This window comes from Oryza glaberrima, chromosome 11, assembly GCF_000147395.1.
Source record: "Oryza glaberrima chromosome 11, OglaRS2, whole genome shotgun sequence".
Taxonomy (NCBI): Eukaryota; Viridiplantae; Streptophyta; class Magnoliopsida; order Poales; family Poaceae; genus Oryza; species Oryza glaberrima.
In genome coordinates, this window is record NC_068336.1 from 14,813,473 (window position 1) to 14,829,030 (window position 15,558).

General features: G+C 39.5%; 1 protein-coding gene across 5 annotated transcripts; it reads left to right on the forward strand.

Moving 5' to 3' along the window:
• On the forward strand, positions 1–10,869 carry LOC127754683 (serine carboxypeptidase-like 2). Of its 5 annotated transcripts, none has more exons than XM_052280256.1 (15): positions 4–154; positions 320–569; positions 1,866–2,011; positions 2,461–2,540; positions 2,690–2,812; positions 5,940–6,042; positions 6,391–6,428; positions 6,596–6,697; positions 7,924–8,004; positions 8,154–8,312; positions 8,432–8,503; positions 8,633–8,751; positions 9,043–9,156; positions 10,227–10,275; positions 10,431–10,869. In XM_052280256.1, exons 2-15 carry the CDS (start codon positions 379–381, stop codon positions 10,512–10,514), a joined length of 1,461 nt encoding a protein of 486 aa, XP_052136216.1. In that variant the 5' UTR covers positions 4–154; positions 320–378; the 3' UTR covers positions 10,515–10,869. The 5 variants fall into 5 exon arrangements, with proteins under 5 accessions (XP_052136219.1, XP_052136216.1, XP_052136214.1 ...); XM_052280254.1 differs by having other exon boundaries at positions 348–569; XM_052280258.1 differs by having other exon boundaries at positions 348–569; positions 1,866–1,966.
• Positions 10,870–15,558: the final 4,689 nt, after the last annotated feature.

Below are 15,558 nucleotides of genomic sequence, written 5' to 3' on the forward strand. Positions count from 1 at the left end.
TATACATAGCGCTGAGCTCTAGCTGCCGAAACTAGAGGACACCGAGTTCTACTCTTGCGTATATTAGGAGTGCTGTTTTTCCGATCGATCAAGTGAAGAAAGTAAAATAAGTGGATCATTCCGAAGAGTAAGTGATCCTAAGATCTGTGCGCAGGTATGTCAATAATCTGATATATATACACATAAATATAGTCTGAATTTCTGATACGCATCCATGAATCTGTCAGAGACGAGATAAGAGTTAGTTGGACTGGCCTGTTTTGCATGTTCCTTTGCCAATTTTTATCTCTTGTTTCTATCTGTTTTCACATAACCCCAGGGCTGATAATTCAGTCATAATTGGCTAGACGAAACGGGAAACAAACCATTCGATCGACGATGCGAGAGGAAGCGCGCACGATGGTGGCGACGAGAAGCACCACCAGCCGCCGTTGCTTGACGTGGTGGTGGCTCGCCTGCTGCTGCTTCGTTTCTTGGGTGGCCTCGTCGTCGTGGACGGCGGCGGCCTGTGTCGCCGTGACGAGCCTGCCCGGGTTCGACGGCCCATTGCCATTCTCCCTCGAAACCGGGTATGTATATATACTGAATGCAAAGCGTGAGTACATCTTGCAGTCTCAATATTTTTTTTTAATAATAAAGGATTATATTAAGTATCGATATGTATCGATAAGCATGATATTGTTCATTCACCAAGCGCTATATTCACCGGTGCACCGGAGAAGTAGTTTGGGATGGTCCAAACTAAAATTGGCAAAATTACCGATCCATATGGAAAAGAATGGTTTAAAGATGATCCAAAATTAAAACTTTCGCAATAAAATGTGGTCTAAATTATTTCTCTTGTACGTGGCATTAGGTTAAATATTAAATTTGTGTGTGCGTAGAGAGAGACCATTGTGTATTGAGCGTCCATTCATGTTGTCTCCCTGGTGTACATTTTTATTCTATTAGGATAGGATGGATGACATGGGGGTGAGCTTTGATACTTTTTTCATCCAAAACGAGGCCATATGGGATTGCTCCCCCTAGAGAATGAGGCTTTCAATTTAATGGTAGCTTCTTTTCGATAAATGGATAACGTTGCCTCTACATCAAACACCCAACGTGGCACTATATATTACAAGGGGAAAGCTAAAGAATGGTATCTTGTCGGTATTGCCTGTGTGATATTTCATGATCAAGGCGCCCGAGCATGCAGCGTGTGCCTACGCTTTTCTCCCTAACAAGGGCCCACACCATAGCTAAAGGTAATCATGCAGGAGATTGTGTCATTTAGCATGTAAAACAATACTAGTGATTGGGCAGCGATGATGGGAATACTACGCACCTAATTAAGATACATAGCATCGAGGTATCACACATGGTACTCATAGATATCATCATATCAGATCAGATACCTAAGTATTAGACCTGATACCCCTTAGAAAAATAGACATACCAACAAGTTCTAAATGAAATAATAAAACATCAAACTTTAGTTTGGATAGATCCCTATTGCTACTTATGTGAGATAAACACCTCTAAAGAGAGTGATATTCTCCAATCTATGACTTGCCCCAATCCAAATGATAGTCCTCCTGTTGGAATAAAATTCAAAAGCCATAGAAAGAACTCAACAATACCACATTGATAGGGTTAGATGAATTTCTAATGCAAACAATTTCATTTCTATTTAACCATACCGCTGAAAATATAAAAATGGCACTACCAAAAATTTGTTTTTGAAGAAAAGGTATGGTCCGTATATTTCTCCAATGAACGCAGTCAAAAAAAAAAAAGAACGCCGGTCTACCACTGGTCCAAGAAATGACAAACATACAATGCAAGCCATGGATACATCATGTGCACACTTATGACCGCTGCAGGTACGTGGAAGTGAACGAGAGCACTGGCGTGCAGCTCTTCTACTACTTTGTCCAATCAGAGAAGAATCCTGATCTAGACCCACTTTTGCTCTGGCTAACAGGTGGGCCTGGCTGCTCTAGCATCTCTGGCCTAGCCCATGAGATAGGTAATACTCCCTCCATCTACTTTTGATAGTCATATTTCATCTTGGCACACAGACCAAGGATAAGTGATTCTACTTATCATCCATTTAAACATGCTACTAGTTATTCCTCGTGAACAAGCGATTCATTAATATTTATATTTCTCGATGTCCATGTAGCCAATCTTGTGTGGGAGAATGGAGAGTCACGCATTAAATCCGAGAGAGTCATTAAGATGATAGGTTGTTGGATTGAAATATGCCTATCAAAAATAAATTTTTCAGATTTGGAAATATGACTATCAAAAGTAGATGGAGGGAGTAATAATTATCGTATTTTTTTTTCACAAATTATTAAAAGGTTCTAGTGAGTTTCTATGGATAACCAACATATGGTGCATTGTGCATATAGGTTATGTTGCAATGCTTATTCTACTTTAACGGATTGTTGATGTGCATGTATGCTCTTGTAGGGCCATTTCAATTCGCTGCAAAACGATACTACAGTGGAGGATTGCCCATAATTATCTACCGACCAGAGACATGGACTAAGGTTGTCGCCTGCATATGCCAAATACCATGTATTAGCAAATAAGTTCCATGTTCAATTTTTAGTGGATGTGTATCTCTCTCTTTCTCTGAAAATGAAAAGGGGATAAGCCCAATTGCAGATTTTAATGGATGAATTGTGTGATTTTGTAGGTAAGCAATATAATCTTTGTGGATTCTCCTGTAGGGGCAGGGTTCTCATATGCAGCCACAGAGGAGGGTTCTAAGTCTAGTGATACCAATGCTGTGAAACAACTTCTAATTTTCCTTAGAAAGGTAACTCTGTCCTGACCAATTCCTAGAATAACAACTTTTTACTCTATTAGTCTTGTACGGAATTGGTTTTCTTTTCTTTCGTTTCCCTTAAAGGCTTTGGACAAGAATATCCTCACACTTTGCATGCTATTTGATTGGATTACCTCTATGGTGCTCTCTACTGGTAGTATTATACTACCGGTATAAATGATCTACACCGTCGATTTGTGAGGGTACGATAGTACTTCCCATATCATCGTTCAGTGGGCATTTTTGTCCTTTCCAAAATATAGTCTATCACAACCGAATCAATCTCACATTCGTAAGCCTCGTACCATACATCCATCGCTGCTCCACTCGGGTGCTGTAAATTCACATACAACATTTCGTTTACTGGCCCCTTCTGGTTGTGCCACTACCATCCGTCGCTGCTTCCTTCATACCGTGCGGCACGTCTGCCATCTCGCCACTGGGCTCATCTCCTATGGGCATTGGCTTTGGCTTTGTCGGTGCCAACATAAGCGTGTCAGTCTTTGGTCCATCGCATGATGCCTCATCGCTTCAGATAAGGAACTCGGCCCCTATATTTTGATATGTATTAATAACCCTCGATTTGGCGGAAATTCAACATACATGATCTGGCTTCCGATCAATATAATCTGAACCCTGAAATCATAACATCACATATTCTCTAGTTATCAACCATGCCAAAACATGATTGACCATGCAGAGAAGGCTAATCCCTACATGCAAATCGAAGAAGACAAGCAAGAACAAGGTAGATGGCAACTCGATTGCAAATGAGTGATTAAGCACTCGAATTTTGGGTTCTACAAACCAAACTACCGGTGAAACTGCAATTCATAGAATATTCTAAGCCTACTCTACTGCCTTCCACAATCGTCAGGTTGTAGTTATCCAGAGAAATGCCTATTGTGTCTTTCACCCATTAGCATCGATGATAGGGATCTAGATGTTTACTGCAATTTCTTGTATGATCCCTAGTGCAATTTCTTCTCGTCCGTTGTGTTGAATGCCTCAACACGAACTCCACTATTCTGTGCTGAGCTTTTCTTGTCCTTTATTTTCATATCCGTTAATGACATACCATTGCCATGAGGTCACTAGACTTGACAGGCCAGATGCCAGTCTTTAAGTTATTTTCCTTCATGGATTCACCAATAGCAGGTTTTGATCCAACAACCATTGAGGAAAGCATTGCAGGCTCTAACCTCATTCATGTGTTGCTCAATATAGGGCTCAATGATGGCGAGTTATTGCAGTACGCTGTTGTCTGCCTCCGCTACTGCTTTGTAATCATTATCAAATAAGCATCTTTTGCCTACGGCCCCCTTCCCAGTTAACCTTCCCTCGTATCTAGCCATGGGTTTCCTGATGGAATTGACATCCTTTATGTAATCTAGAACGCACTCAACCAGTTGTGTACCCCTATGTCATCGATCCCTCTAAGTAAGCATGATTGCGGACATACCCTTTTAGAATCGATATGTACCACTCATACACCCACATTTTAGAATCGGACCCACTACCCGTTTTGTAACGACTTTAATTTTCTCACAGGTGGGACAATTGTCTGCATTACACATGCATGAATCTTTTGAACACCTATAGATAATGGCCATATAAGTTTATTCGCTTGATATTTGTTGGATGGCAATAAGTTAGGCTTAGGAAGTAAAACTCTCAAGAAACCCATCAAATCATTGAAGCTGCTATTGGACCATTCATACCTAGCCTTCAATCTAAAGAGTTCAAGCACCAAACGCAACACGTATAATCCTTCTCATATCCCTTGGATTCTTCATAAAGAAGATCCTCCGTTGGTTTCTATAATGCCTCTTTGTTGTCTAATCCCCGTGCTGTACCCATAAGCACCTTTGGTTTAGCGTGGTGCATCATATCTTCCAGACTGAATTCTGCCTCAAAATTGTCTCTACTAGTCGAACCATCTTCATCCATTCTTTCAAGGGCCATGTCATCAATTGTAAAATCTTCTGCCCCATCAAGGGGAAAACAAGTCTCGTCACATTCCATGTTACTGTCACCTTCAGGAACGGTGATTTCCCCGTGATAGCCATACCCTGCAATCCTCCTTAAATTCATGCTCCATTGAGTACACCAATATTGTACTGGGGTCTCTCAACAATTTCTGATTCTTGCAATCAAAGAACGAACAAAATATGTCTTTCCTATTTTTCCTTAAAGCATGTGCCTTAGCATGGTGAACAAAGTTATATGCTTTCTTCATAAATGCCAGATGAGGTTGTCGCATGTCTTACATCCAGGCCTAAATCCATCTATAAAACATGGCAGTACGAATAAAATTAGGGTGAAGGTGTTCCCCACAAAACATGAAAATTCATGTATGTCCTCAAAATTATGCAACACTACATTGAATCACTATGAACCTGTGCTTACAATAATAATTTGCTCATCTAAAAATTCTATATTGTAGCTAAAATTTGCAAAAAAAATGCTCATAAAAGTCCCCTTATTAACTGCAAAATTCGCCACATTTCACCAATGAATTTTTTTAAAAAAATGGCTGCAATTGAAGGAGGTAAGCAAGTATGTAACCTCCTATACCAATTTGAAGCAAATATTTCAAGTTGGAAACTTCCCCCTATTTGTTGCTTTGTTTTGGAGAGAGAAACTTCAAGTTCAAATGGTTGCAGCTTAAGCTTGTTTGGGGATATAATGGTCGTATTATCACATGCGGGCTTCTTAAGGGGCCGTATGAATTATCGCATTATTACCTTTTTTACTTCTCTCATGTTAATTAAATGATATTATATTCTTAAGATTTTTTTTCACTCTTTTTTCATTATTACCATTCTTACTCCTATCCAGTTAAATAAATGCATGCACTGCCTTTACTTTTCAATTGATCATTAATAAAACTAACACTATGATCATTGAACAATCAAGACGTTTCAAAAATGTATTGATTGCATGCACCATGTAATTATGAAAAACAATACTGTGATGAGGATTAGTTTCCATTTGAAATATGGTGCCACGATAATAAAAACATAGTGTTATGAGACCATAACCCATTGATCTACATTGCCCCTACATGTATAATAGATATTCCGTGGATGCGTGCTAAAAGTGTTGCTTTATACAGTGGCTTCATGACCATCCCCGGTTCTCACTGAATCCACTCTATATTGGAGGTGACTCATATAGTGGAATGATTGTACCTACACTTACACTTGCAATTGACGAAAGTAAGATTCTTTCATTATGAATGTATAATTTCCTTAGACTTACCACATACATTTAGAGGGCCTTAAGATTGAATTATTAGCAGTTTGGGAAATATATTTTAGTAAATTCCTAATCTCATATCGGGTAACGGCTGTCTGTGAATATAGATTAGTATCACAATAATTATAATATTTTTTTGTTACTAACGAAATGCTATTCTTGTTGTCTAGAATCTAGATATATACAAGCACAAAAATTGTTGTTTTCATGTTTACGAGTTGGGACAAATATGGTGTTCATTTTCTTGTATCGTCTAACTGCGCATGTACACAACTATTAACTAGTGAATATGTGTCTATATTTTTCAGGCAATGGTTCAGAAGAAAAACCATTTTTTAATCTCAAGGTCTGATCTTATCAGATTATGTCAATCATGAAATTTTATATTTGACATCTTAATTGCCTCAATAGTCTATCTTGCATTCCTTAAATAATTTGTTTCTTAATGGGCACAATCTGTCATGTAATTAACTTTCCTTCAACTAATTTATTTACCTTCTGTACATAACACAGGGATACATTGCTGGAAATCCAGTGACCGATTACAAGATTGATGAAGATGGTAGAATTCCATTTCTGCATGGCATGGGACTTATATCTGATGAACTTTACGAAGTAATCCATTCTCTAGTATAACTTTATATGTTTCCATATAGTACATACTGCATATCTTTGTAGGCATTGCCAAAAAAAAAAAAAGCACCTCATTCTAAATAACAGATCAAGGGCCAATACTATAGAAAAGAACCGGCCATAGGTGCCGGACTTTCAAACCGGCACCTTTGAGGTTCTAGAAATGAAAAAAAGGGCTCGATGTATCGGCTTGAATCATCGAGCAGCTCCCCTTCAACCCGATCAGAATAAAAATTTTAATCGGCATCCAAAAATATCTAAGAATACAAGAACATCCAATAACACTAAGAGCACAAGAACGGCCCGATGTCGGAGAGGGCGTCATAGCCGCCACCACCGCTGCTTGGGAAGTCCGCCACCTCCCCTCCCATTGGATCTGTCGGAGGGGAGAGCACCGCCGTCTCTGTTTGGGGAGCCCGCGCCTCACCTTCCGCCGGATCAGGTGGAGAGGAGGGCACCACCGACACCGTCACCGTCAGGTGGGGAGCTTGCCGCCTCCCCTTCCGCCAGATCTGGTGGAGGGAAGGGCGCTGCCACCGCTGGGCAGGAAGAGAGAGGCACGAGAGCCGCAGGAGCAGATTAATCTGCTCCCGAGGATAAGGTTAACGATCAGCTCGGCTCGGTTTTTTATGCTTGCCTATTTTTTAAAAAACCGGCACCAATAATCATTATTGATGCCGGTTTTTTAATTAACTTGCACCTACAATAAATTAATGGTGTCGGTTTTTTTTCAAAATACCAATGCCTATAATCGTTTAAATGTGCTTTTTTTTCAGCACAGAAAAGTGAGAAAAGATCTATAGGTGCTAGTTTTAGCATATTCGACATCTATAGCTAGTGTCGTCTTCTATGTGCATTTCTGAAGTGGTAACCATATATGGCTGACCATCATGGCACAGTAGTTCTTTTCAGCTGAACGGATGAATAGATGATGGATTATCTGCTTTTCTGATAATACTCAATTAGGAATTACAGTGTTGAATATTTTTTTTAAAAAAAACGAATTGAATAGTTTTTTAAAAAAAATATTCGACTAAACTTATATATAAATATATAACTTTTTACAAAACAGCAACATTTAGTAGCTTGGGTAATGTACCATCTTTATCCATTCATGACAGTATGACACACGAACGGATCATTAGACACTAACTGTAATAGTTCTTTCATTTTATATATAATCACCACTCAAACAAATTTCCTATCAGCATGCAAAGGAGACCTGCGGAGAAAAATACAGTGCTCCGAGCAATGCTCAATGTGCGCATTCCGTCCAAGCAATAAACGATGTAAGTACCCCCAATAAAAATGATCTCTATTACGCCGCTGTGTGTATAGAAACATCAATAATTTATTCAAAATTACTGTATATAGCTGTCTGTTCTGTTGTATTAATATTATAGTTTACAAATTCGCTGACATTTCACCAACCATTTAGTGCACAAAGGACATCAACAGGGGACACATTCTTGAGCCATTATGTGAAGAACTCCAGAGCCCCATCCATAACACTGCAGCGAGAGATGTAATGAGTAGGCTCATGCTGGAGTCTCGTCCTGCTGCTGCCGATGATGACATTATTATATTTGAGTGTAGAGTTGCGTGCATAAATATTATTACAACATCATACAATCCCATTGAATTCTTTTTTTTGCCCCTCAGTTTCTTTGGTAGTTCTCGAGCTAAAAACGTTTAATTTTGGTTGATTTATTGCAGAAAGCTTCCCGCGTGTTATTAAAAATATGGGCAAATGATGAAACAGTAAGGGAGAGTCTTGGTGTGCAAAAGGTACTTGTACTATGGTACTACCTATATTTGCACAAGGCCTAAGAGAAAGGGTGAAATCTGCATTAATTCCATGATAGTTGTGCAAATATGATCAGTGTAATTTCAGAAAAGAACTGCTATGCAATACAGGGAACAGTTGGAGAGTGGAAACGATGCAATCGCGATATAGATTACAACAGCGATGTCCGTAGTACAGTGGAATATCATTTGACGCTAATGAGAAAGGGATACCGAGCAATCATATACAGGTAATTCGTCTTTCGGTACTGATTTGTTGGACTGATTTCTCTTAATCATATAATATATATTCAGGTGTACATACAGGGAGTTAACTACTACAGTAGAAATTTAAATTCTTATACAAGATTTTTGCAGTCACAAGCTAAGCTATATATATCTATAAATCCCCATGTTTCTATATAATACTATATTCCAATGCAACCTTGTGGTTGAGATCAAAATAACTCTTCTCGTCGATAGTAAACAGGTTCACCCAGATTAATACGTGGATTAATGTTTTCATGTAATTAACGATGCAGCGGTGATCATGATTCTAGAGTTCCCTCCATTAGCACACAAGCATGGATTAGATTACTTAACCTTTCTATAGCTGATGATTGGCGACCGTGGTACGTTGATGGACAAGTTGCCGGGTAAGTGTTTCCGTTAACACTCATTGTTACAATTATACTTGATATGCTCTGCTTTCTAGTGTGAGTTACGCACTGCACTTTGTAGCATGACCTATTTTACCGTAGAGATGATGTACCAAGAGGTATCATAAATTAACTTAGGGAATAAATCTAGCTCCAGGAGTTGGGTTTGGAGTGGAGTTGTGGAGCAGCTTAAACCCAGTTCCAACTCTCTAGTTTATTTTGTGATAGAGCTCCACCCAGCTCCACTCTCATTTTAGGTGAAGCTGAAACTGTTTGGCTGAGAGCTGAAGTTGTGCCAAACAGGCCATTAAAAAATTATCGCAGCACCATTATCATACTAAGGCTATATTTGGGAGGTGTTGGGAACCCCTCCTCCTACACATAAAACGATGTATATATTAACATATGAATAATTAGTATTAGTTATTTTTTTTTTTGGAAATGGTTTAATATGATTTTTTTTAAAACAACTTATGTATAGATTTTTTTTATAAAACACACCGTTTAATAGTTTGAAAAGCGTGTGCACGAAAAACAAGAGAGATAAGTTAGAAAAGTGAAGAAAATAACTCAGCCTAAGAATGTATCATACAATCAGTTACACTTCTAGTATTAATTTGGTGTCTGTTGGTACCACTGGAATAGAACGTGATGTCACGAATTAGACCTTTTACAATTAGCCCTTATGGTCTTATGGAAATGCCTCAATTTCTTTGGTGAGTATAGCTACCAAGAGGTAAAATGTGTATTTCAACTAGAGATAATATTACTTCACAGTACTTCATTAGAGACATTCAAAGGTGTGTCAAATCTGTTAATGTGAAGATTGTCATGCTTAACTATTATATTTTATCAGAATTCTAACTCATCAATGAAGGCCTGCTGGTATAGTGGATCATGGGTGGAAGATGTGTTTTCTATTCCTATATATGATGATACAGTTGGATATTGTTATCTGCTTATTTGTCCAAAATAAACATACTTATTTATTATGTTCTAGCTGTTTGGGACATATGCTGATATGTTTTGCTTGTATCATACCCTAACTTGGTTACTTTGTTTTGTAGATTCACACGAAGCTATGCGAGTAATAACCTGACATACGCAACTGTGAAGGTGCATTTTCATATATGCATGTTATTAGAGTATATATATACAGAGTATTTTTTTAGTTCATGCAAAAATATCAATATACTAAAACAAGCGATACAATTAGTCGTGATTTGGATATATAATATTTATAATCTTGACATATGTATATACCAATGCAGGGCGCTGGGCATACTGCTGCAGAGTATAAACCCAAGGAGTGTCAAGAGATGTTTGCAAGATGGATTTCAGGCACTCCTCTCTGACGTATATTGTTCAAGTCACCTGTAAAAACATAATCAAACGATCACATGAGAGGTAAAATAAAGATTTGCTGCTTGTAATAATTACTCCCTCTGGGCTGATAATACTTGTCATTTTGGATAAGAGTGAAGTCAAACTTTAGAATCTTTGATTATGAATCATTTTAAAAATATTTGTCTTTCAAATATGGTAACTACATGTATAGATTAGTCTTAAAAAGTACTTTAATAAGATCATATATTTGCTAACAATTTTATACATATTATAATAAAAAATAATGGTCAAAGTTATTTTTTTGGAGACTATGCCCTTGTCCAAAACAACAAGTATTATTAACCCGGAGGGAGTAGTAATACACATGATGGTAGCATTTAATTAGTAACAACAGATAAACTGTGACACGTTTGCATGAAAATTCTTAGGATCGATCGACCGGGTGAGGGGGAAAATCGGTCGCTCCCCCTCCCCCAACACGCGCACCCCGCTGGGTGCACCCACCTGTCCCTCCCTTTGTTTCAAAAAAATGTTTCACCTAGTGTACTTACAATATTGAAACATTCTATAGATCTAATGTTGCAGTGGATTAAAATATTCTTTTATAACAAATTACCCACATATTTTGGAAACCTTCTATTAAGGGAATTCGTTTTATTTTTTTGTTCCACTAAAAATGTTTTACCTAGTGTACTTATAATGTTTCACTATATATGGATCAAATGTTGCAGTGAACTCAAACATTTTTTTTAACAAATCACCCACATATTTTGGAAACCCTCTATTAAGGGAATTCGTTTCATTTTTTTCCACCACAAATGTTTCACCTAGTGCACTTATAATGTTTCACTAAGTATGGATCAAATGTTAGAGTGAACGGAAACATTCTTTCGCTATTTGCTGAAACATTGTGTTTATATATGGTGAAACAACGCCCGATTTAAACGATTGAAACATTTTTGATATACTTAGTGAAATAATTCCGATATACTTGGTGGAACATCCGTTGGTGGAGAAACCCTTTCTCCTCCCGGTTCGTAACCACCCTTTAGTCCCGGTTGTCCAACCGGGACTACGAATCCCGGACTAAAGATCGTTATTTTTAGTCCCGGGTGAAATAACCGGGACTAAAGATCGAACTTTAGTCCCGGTTGATAACACACCAACCGGGACTAAATATGGGTTAGCCATGTGGCCGACTGAGTCATCTTTAGTCCCGGTTGGTGTTACCAACCGGGACTAAATATCGAGCTACCTTTTTTTTATTTGCATGGCCCTGCTGCTGCATGGTTATATTATATATATATATATAATCCATGATTACATACCTAACTAATTATATATATGGATGCTATATACCTAGAATCAAAATCTAACAAAAACAAGTTCAAATTCAGTTCAAACTTGCTTTGAACTAGTTAGTAAAATAGTTAATGTTAATATCTAAGTAATTGAAAAAGTTTCATACTCATTTGAATTGGGTATATACTCAATTTCAACAATGGTGCCCGGGCACCATGGAGCACCAAACAAATTTACTATATATATATATATATATATATATATATATATATATATATATATATATATGTTTCAATACATATATGTATGCAAATGCATATGTATATGAACAAAATAGACATATATAAATATATATATATATATGTATATATTAAAGCACTTAATATTTTATGTGCATATATGACCAAAACATATATTTACACTAAAGTAAATGTGTACATATGTAAAAATAGACATGTATTAATTACAATTCATTATGTCCTAGCTAGCTTCGACTTCGACGTAGTAGTCATTATCTCAGAAGCTAACGACTTATGAATTGTATTTCCATCATAGTAGAATTCACCCTCGGGATCAAGGACTTGTTCGTTGATAAATCCCATGAGTTGTTCTTGAACCGCCACGATAAATTCCTTGTGTGTGAGGTTATCCCTCATGCGAATAACCTATGAATGTATGAAATTAATTAGGATAAAAGAAATCAATACGTACACAATGAAATTTTGAATGATTTATTTTTACGTACATCGAGCTCTCTTGTGGTGATGATTTGGGTTGTAAGGCAGTGGCAATACTCGCATTCGTAGTATCCGCACAAGTTAGTTCCCTCTTCCTGCTTTGCACACTACATACATGAGAAACGACGAGAGATTTAATTAATATACACTTATATTTGAATTATAGATTGAATATAAATTTAGATTATGTACTCACTGCAAATTTGAACCTCCGGCGAAGTTTTTCTTTCCAAGTGCCGCAGACCAAATGACGGAACCGATACCAAGCCCTACATGGAGTTTAAAGATATGATTCGTACTAGCAATAGGAAAATTCGTAATAATAACACTGGAACATATGACATTACCTGTCTATAAGTTCAAAAACCTGGTCAAAAGTAGACTCATCTTTATTCATTGAGTCATAGACATTGACTCTGCATTCCTCCAAGTTGAAGAGTAAAAGGACCCAGTGGAATCTGCAATTTGTGTGAGGTGATATATGAAACACTGTACATCTATTTGTACGGGAACGAAATTTGTTCGGTAGACAGTAAAAACTAACGCTGTGTTGTACGACAGTAGTAAGAACGTCTTGAAATGCTGCTCCTTGAGGAGATGGTCAAGATTGTCCTCTGTGGCTTGCGGATACTTGGTGACCATTTCGACGTTTACTTTCCGAGGGCCGATGAATCCAGTATCGAAAACCCCCCGCCGTTGGGCCCTTTGAATCTCCATTCTACAACGATATAAAGAAATTGTTATATGAGGTGTACATATATACAAGGAGCTAATTAAAGGAATGTAAGAAATATAACTCAACGATACCTACAAAATCCATGCGCTCATAATAGAGACGTCGAGGGCGTCCAGCTGGTATAGTTCGTAGATATCCTTGGAATTGATCCAGAGAACATCTTCCCCTTGTAAGAAGTCGGTGTTCTTGATCCTCGCTCCGATAATCTCCCTACCGCTGGCGCTCATCTCCATATACCGTTGATGGAATTTGTACATCTGTGTTGGTAGGGACTGCAGCTGCTCAGGCTTTACAAGCGGTTTACCGAGTTCGTACTGGTGTCTCACTTCCGCCTTTGGGATTGGTTCGCCTTTAAGCAACTGAGCCCTAGTTAGCCCGGTGTCAGAAATGAATTCTTTTATTCCAATTTCTTGCCAGGTCACCAACGGCTCGACCTCCTGGTTTGGTTGCTCTCCAAGCTGAGGGACTTTTTTGGACTTCCCATAATATGCTTTCTTAAGTGTTCGCTCATAGTCCGTTAGCTTTATGGCCTCCTTGACTGGTGCCGACATACCCCTGAAGAACTTCTTGGCACTCGGGTCTATAGGAATCTTCTTTTCTGGACTCCGAGGCTTCAATTGCCTCTTTACTTCTGCTGCCATGTAAGCGTCAAGCTCCTCTTGCGTGCAGTCGTAAGGTGGCTCCTTCTTCTCGGCGGCATCAACTTTCGCCTTCTTCGTTGCCCTTGTGCGGGCAGGCGGTGGAGCTTGGTGAGTTCTTGACTTGGAAGGTGCTGGAGGACACGGCGCGGGAGCCTGAGGAGGAGTCGGTGCAGGAGCCTGAGGAGGAGTCGGTGCAGGAGCCTAATCATGAGGAGCTTGAGGAGGAGACGGTGGAGGAGCCTGAGGAGGAGACGGTGGAGCCAGAGGGGATGGTGCACGAAACGCCGCTTGTTGCCCAGGGAGGATGATGTAGCGCTTGCGCCATAGTATAATGGCGTGGCTTGTGTCGTGTAGATAAGTCTCACCGTCTTCTCTAGGGTACTCCAACTCGAGGTCCTCGTATGTGGCTTCCACCAGCTCAACTTCGACCCTCGAGTATCCTGCTGGAATCGGCCTGCAGTGGTAAGTCCCTGAAGGGTTGAAGCGAAGGTAGCTCTCAGACGAGCTAGGATATGAGTCCAGGCTGTTAATTGGATTCCCCCATCTAATTGAAGACAACCCAACGGTTTAGTTGATACAAAGAAAAAGGGAAGAGGGGTAGAAAAAATTATTAGATAGCGAAGCGAAGTAGGGCCAATGCTATCTAGTAATTTTTCTGTTGGGATGGCCATTCCTGATGCAACCTTCACGTGATGAGAGGTTATCTATTAGTAATCAACCTAAGCAGAAACTTGCGGAATGTACAAGTCCAAAAAACATAAAACTACGGGCATACCTTGATTGATAAGTACTTGAAGGGAATATGCAGCTCACATGGTGTCCGCTGCGTGATTTCATCAACGGGACAGGTGGTTTCGTCCTGAGTTTGCATGGCATCCATGCTCTGTGATCCTACCTGCCCCGTTGAGGCGCAGTTGCTACAATTGCCTGAGGGGCTGACCATTACAGAAGGAATGTACGACTAGGGATCCTAGCACCGATGTGCGGTCATGCGTTCATCCACCTTCCTTTCCACCTCCTCTTGCATGCTGAGCTCGTAGCTCGATACCCTGTACTCAAGATCTGCAATCTTCGCCTCAGTATCTCTCTTTTTCCTTATCCAACTCCTGTACGTGTGGATGTCCTCCTTGAATCCAATCTTCCAAGGAACCATGCCTTTTCCTCGTGTTCTTCCCGAATGCTCGGGAGTCTGCAAGGCGAGTGACAGCTCGTCCTTCTCTTTGTCGGGTCGGAACGTGCCCTGAGAAGAGGCTTCCACTGCGTCCGTTAGTTGACTGGCAGCCTCGCGTATCTGATCGCTGAACACCAGGGAGCCATCAACGGGGTTAAGCGTTCCACCGTGAGCATAGTACTAGAACTTCGATCGATCCGGCCATTTAGCGGTGGCCGGTTCGATACCCCTCTCAATCAAGCTGGCCTCCATCTCCTCCCACTTCGGCATTGCGACGTTATAGCCTGTTGATGTAAAAACACGAGGCCTGGGAGATCTGCTTAACTCTAATGCAGGCCCAAAAGCTTGCCTTTAGGTGTGTATGTGCCAGTTGATTTGATCCTGCAATCAACAAGAAATAAAGATAATGAAATCGCGGTTAAATCCATAAACGATAGCCGATCGGCTAGTTGCCGATGACATATC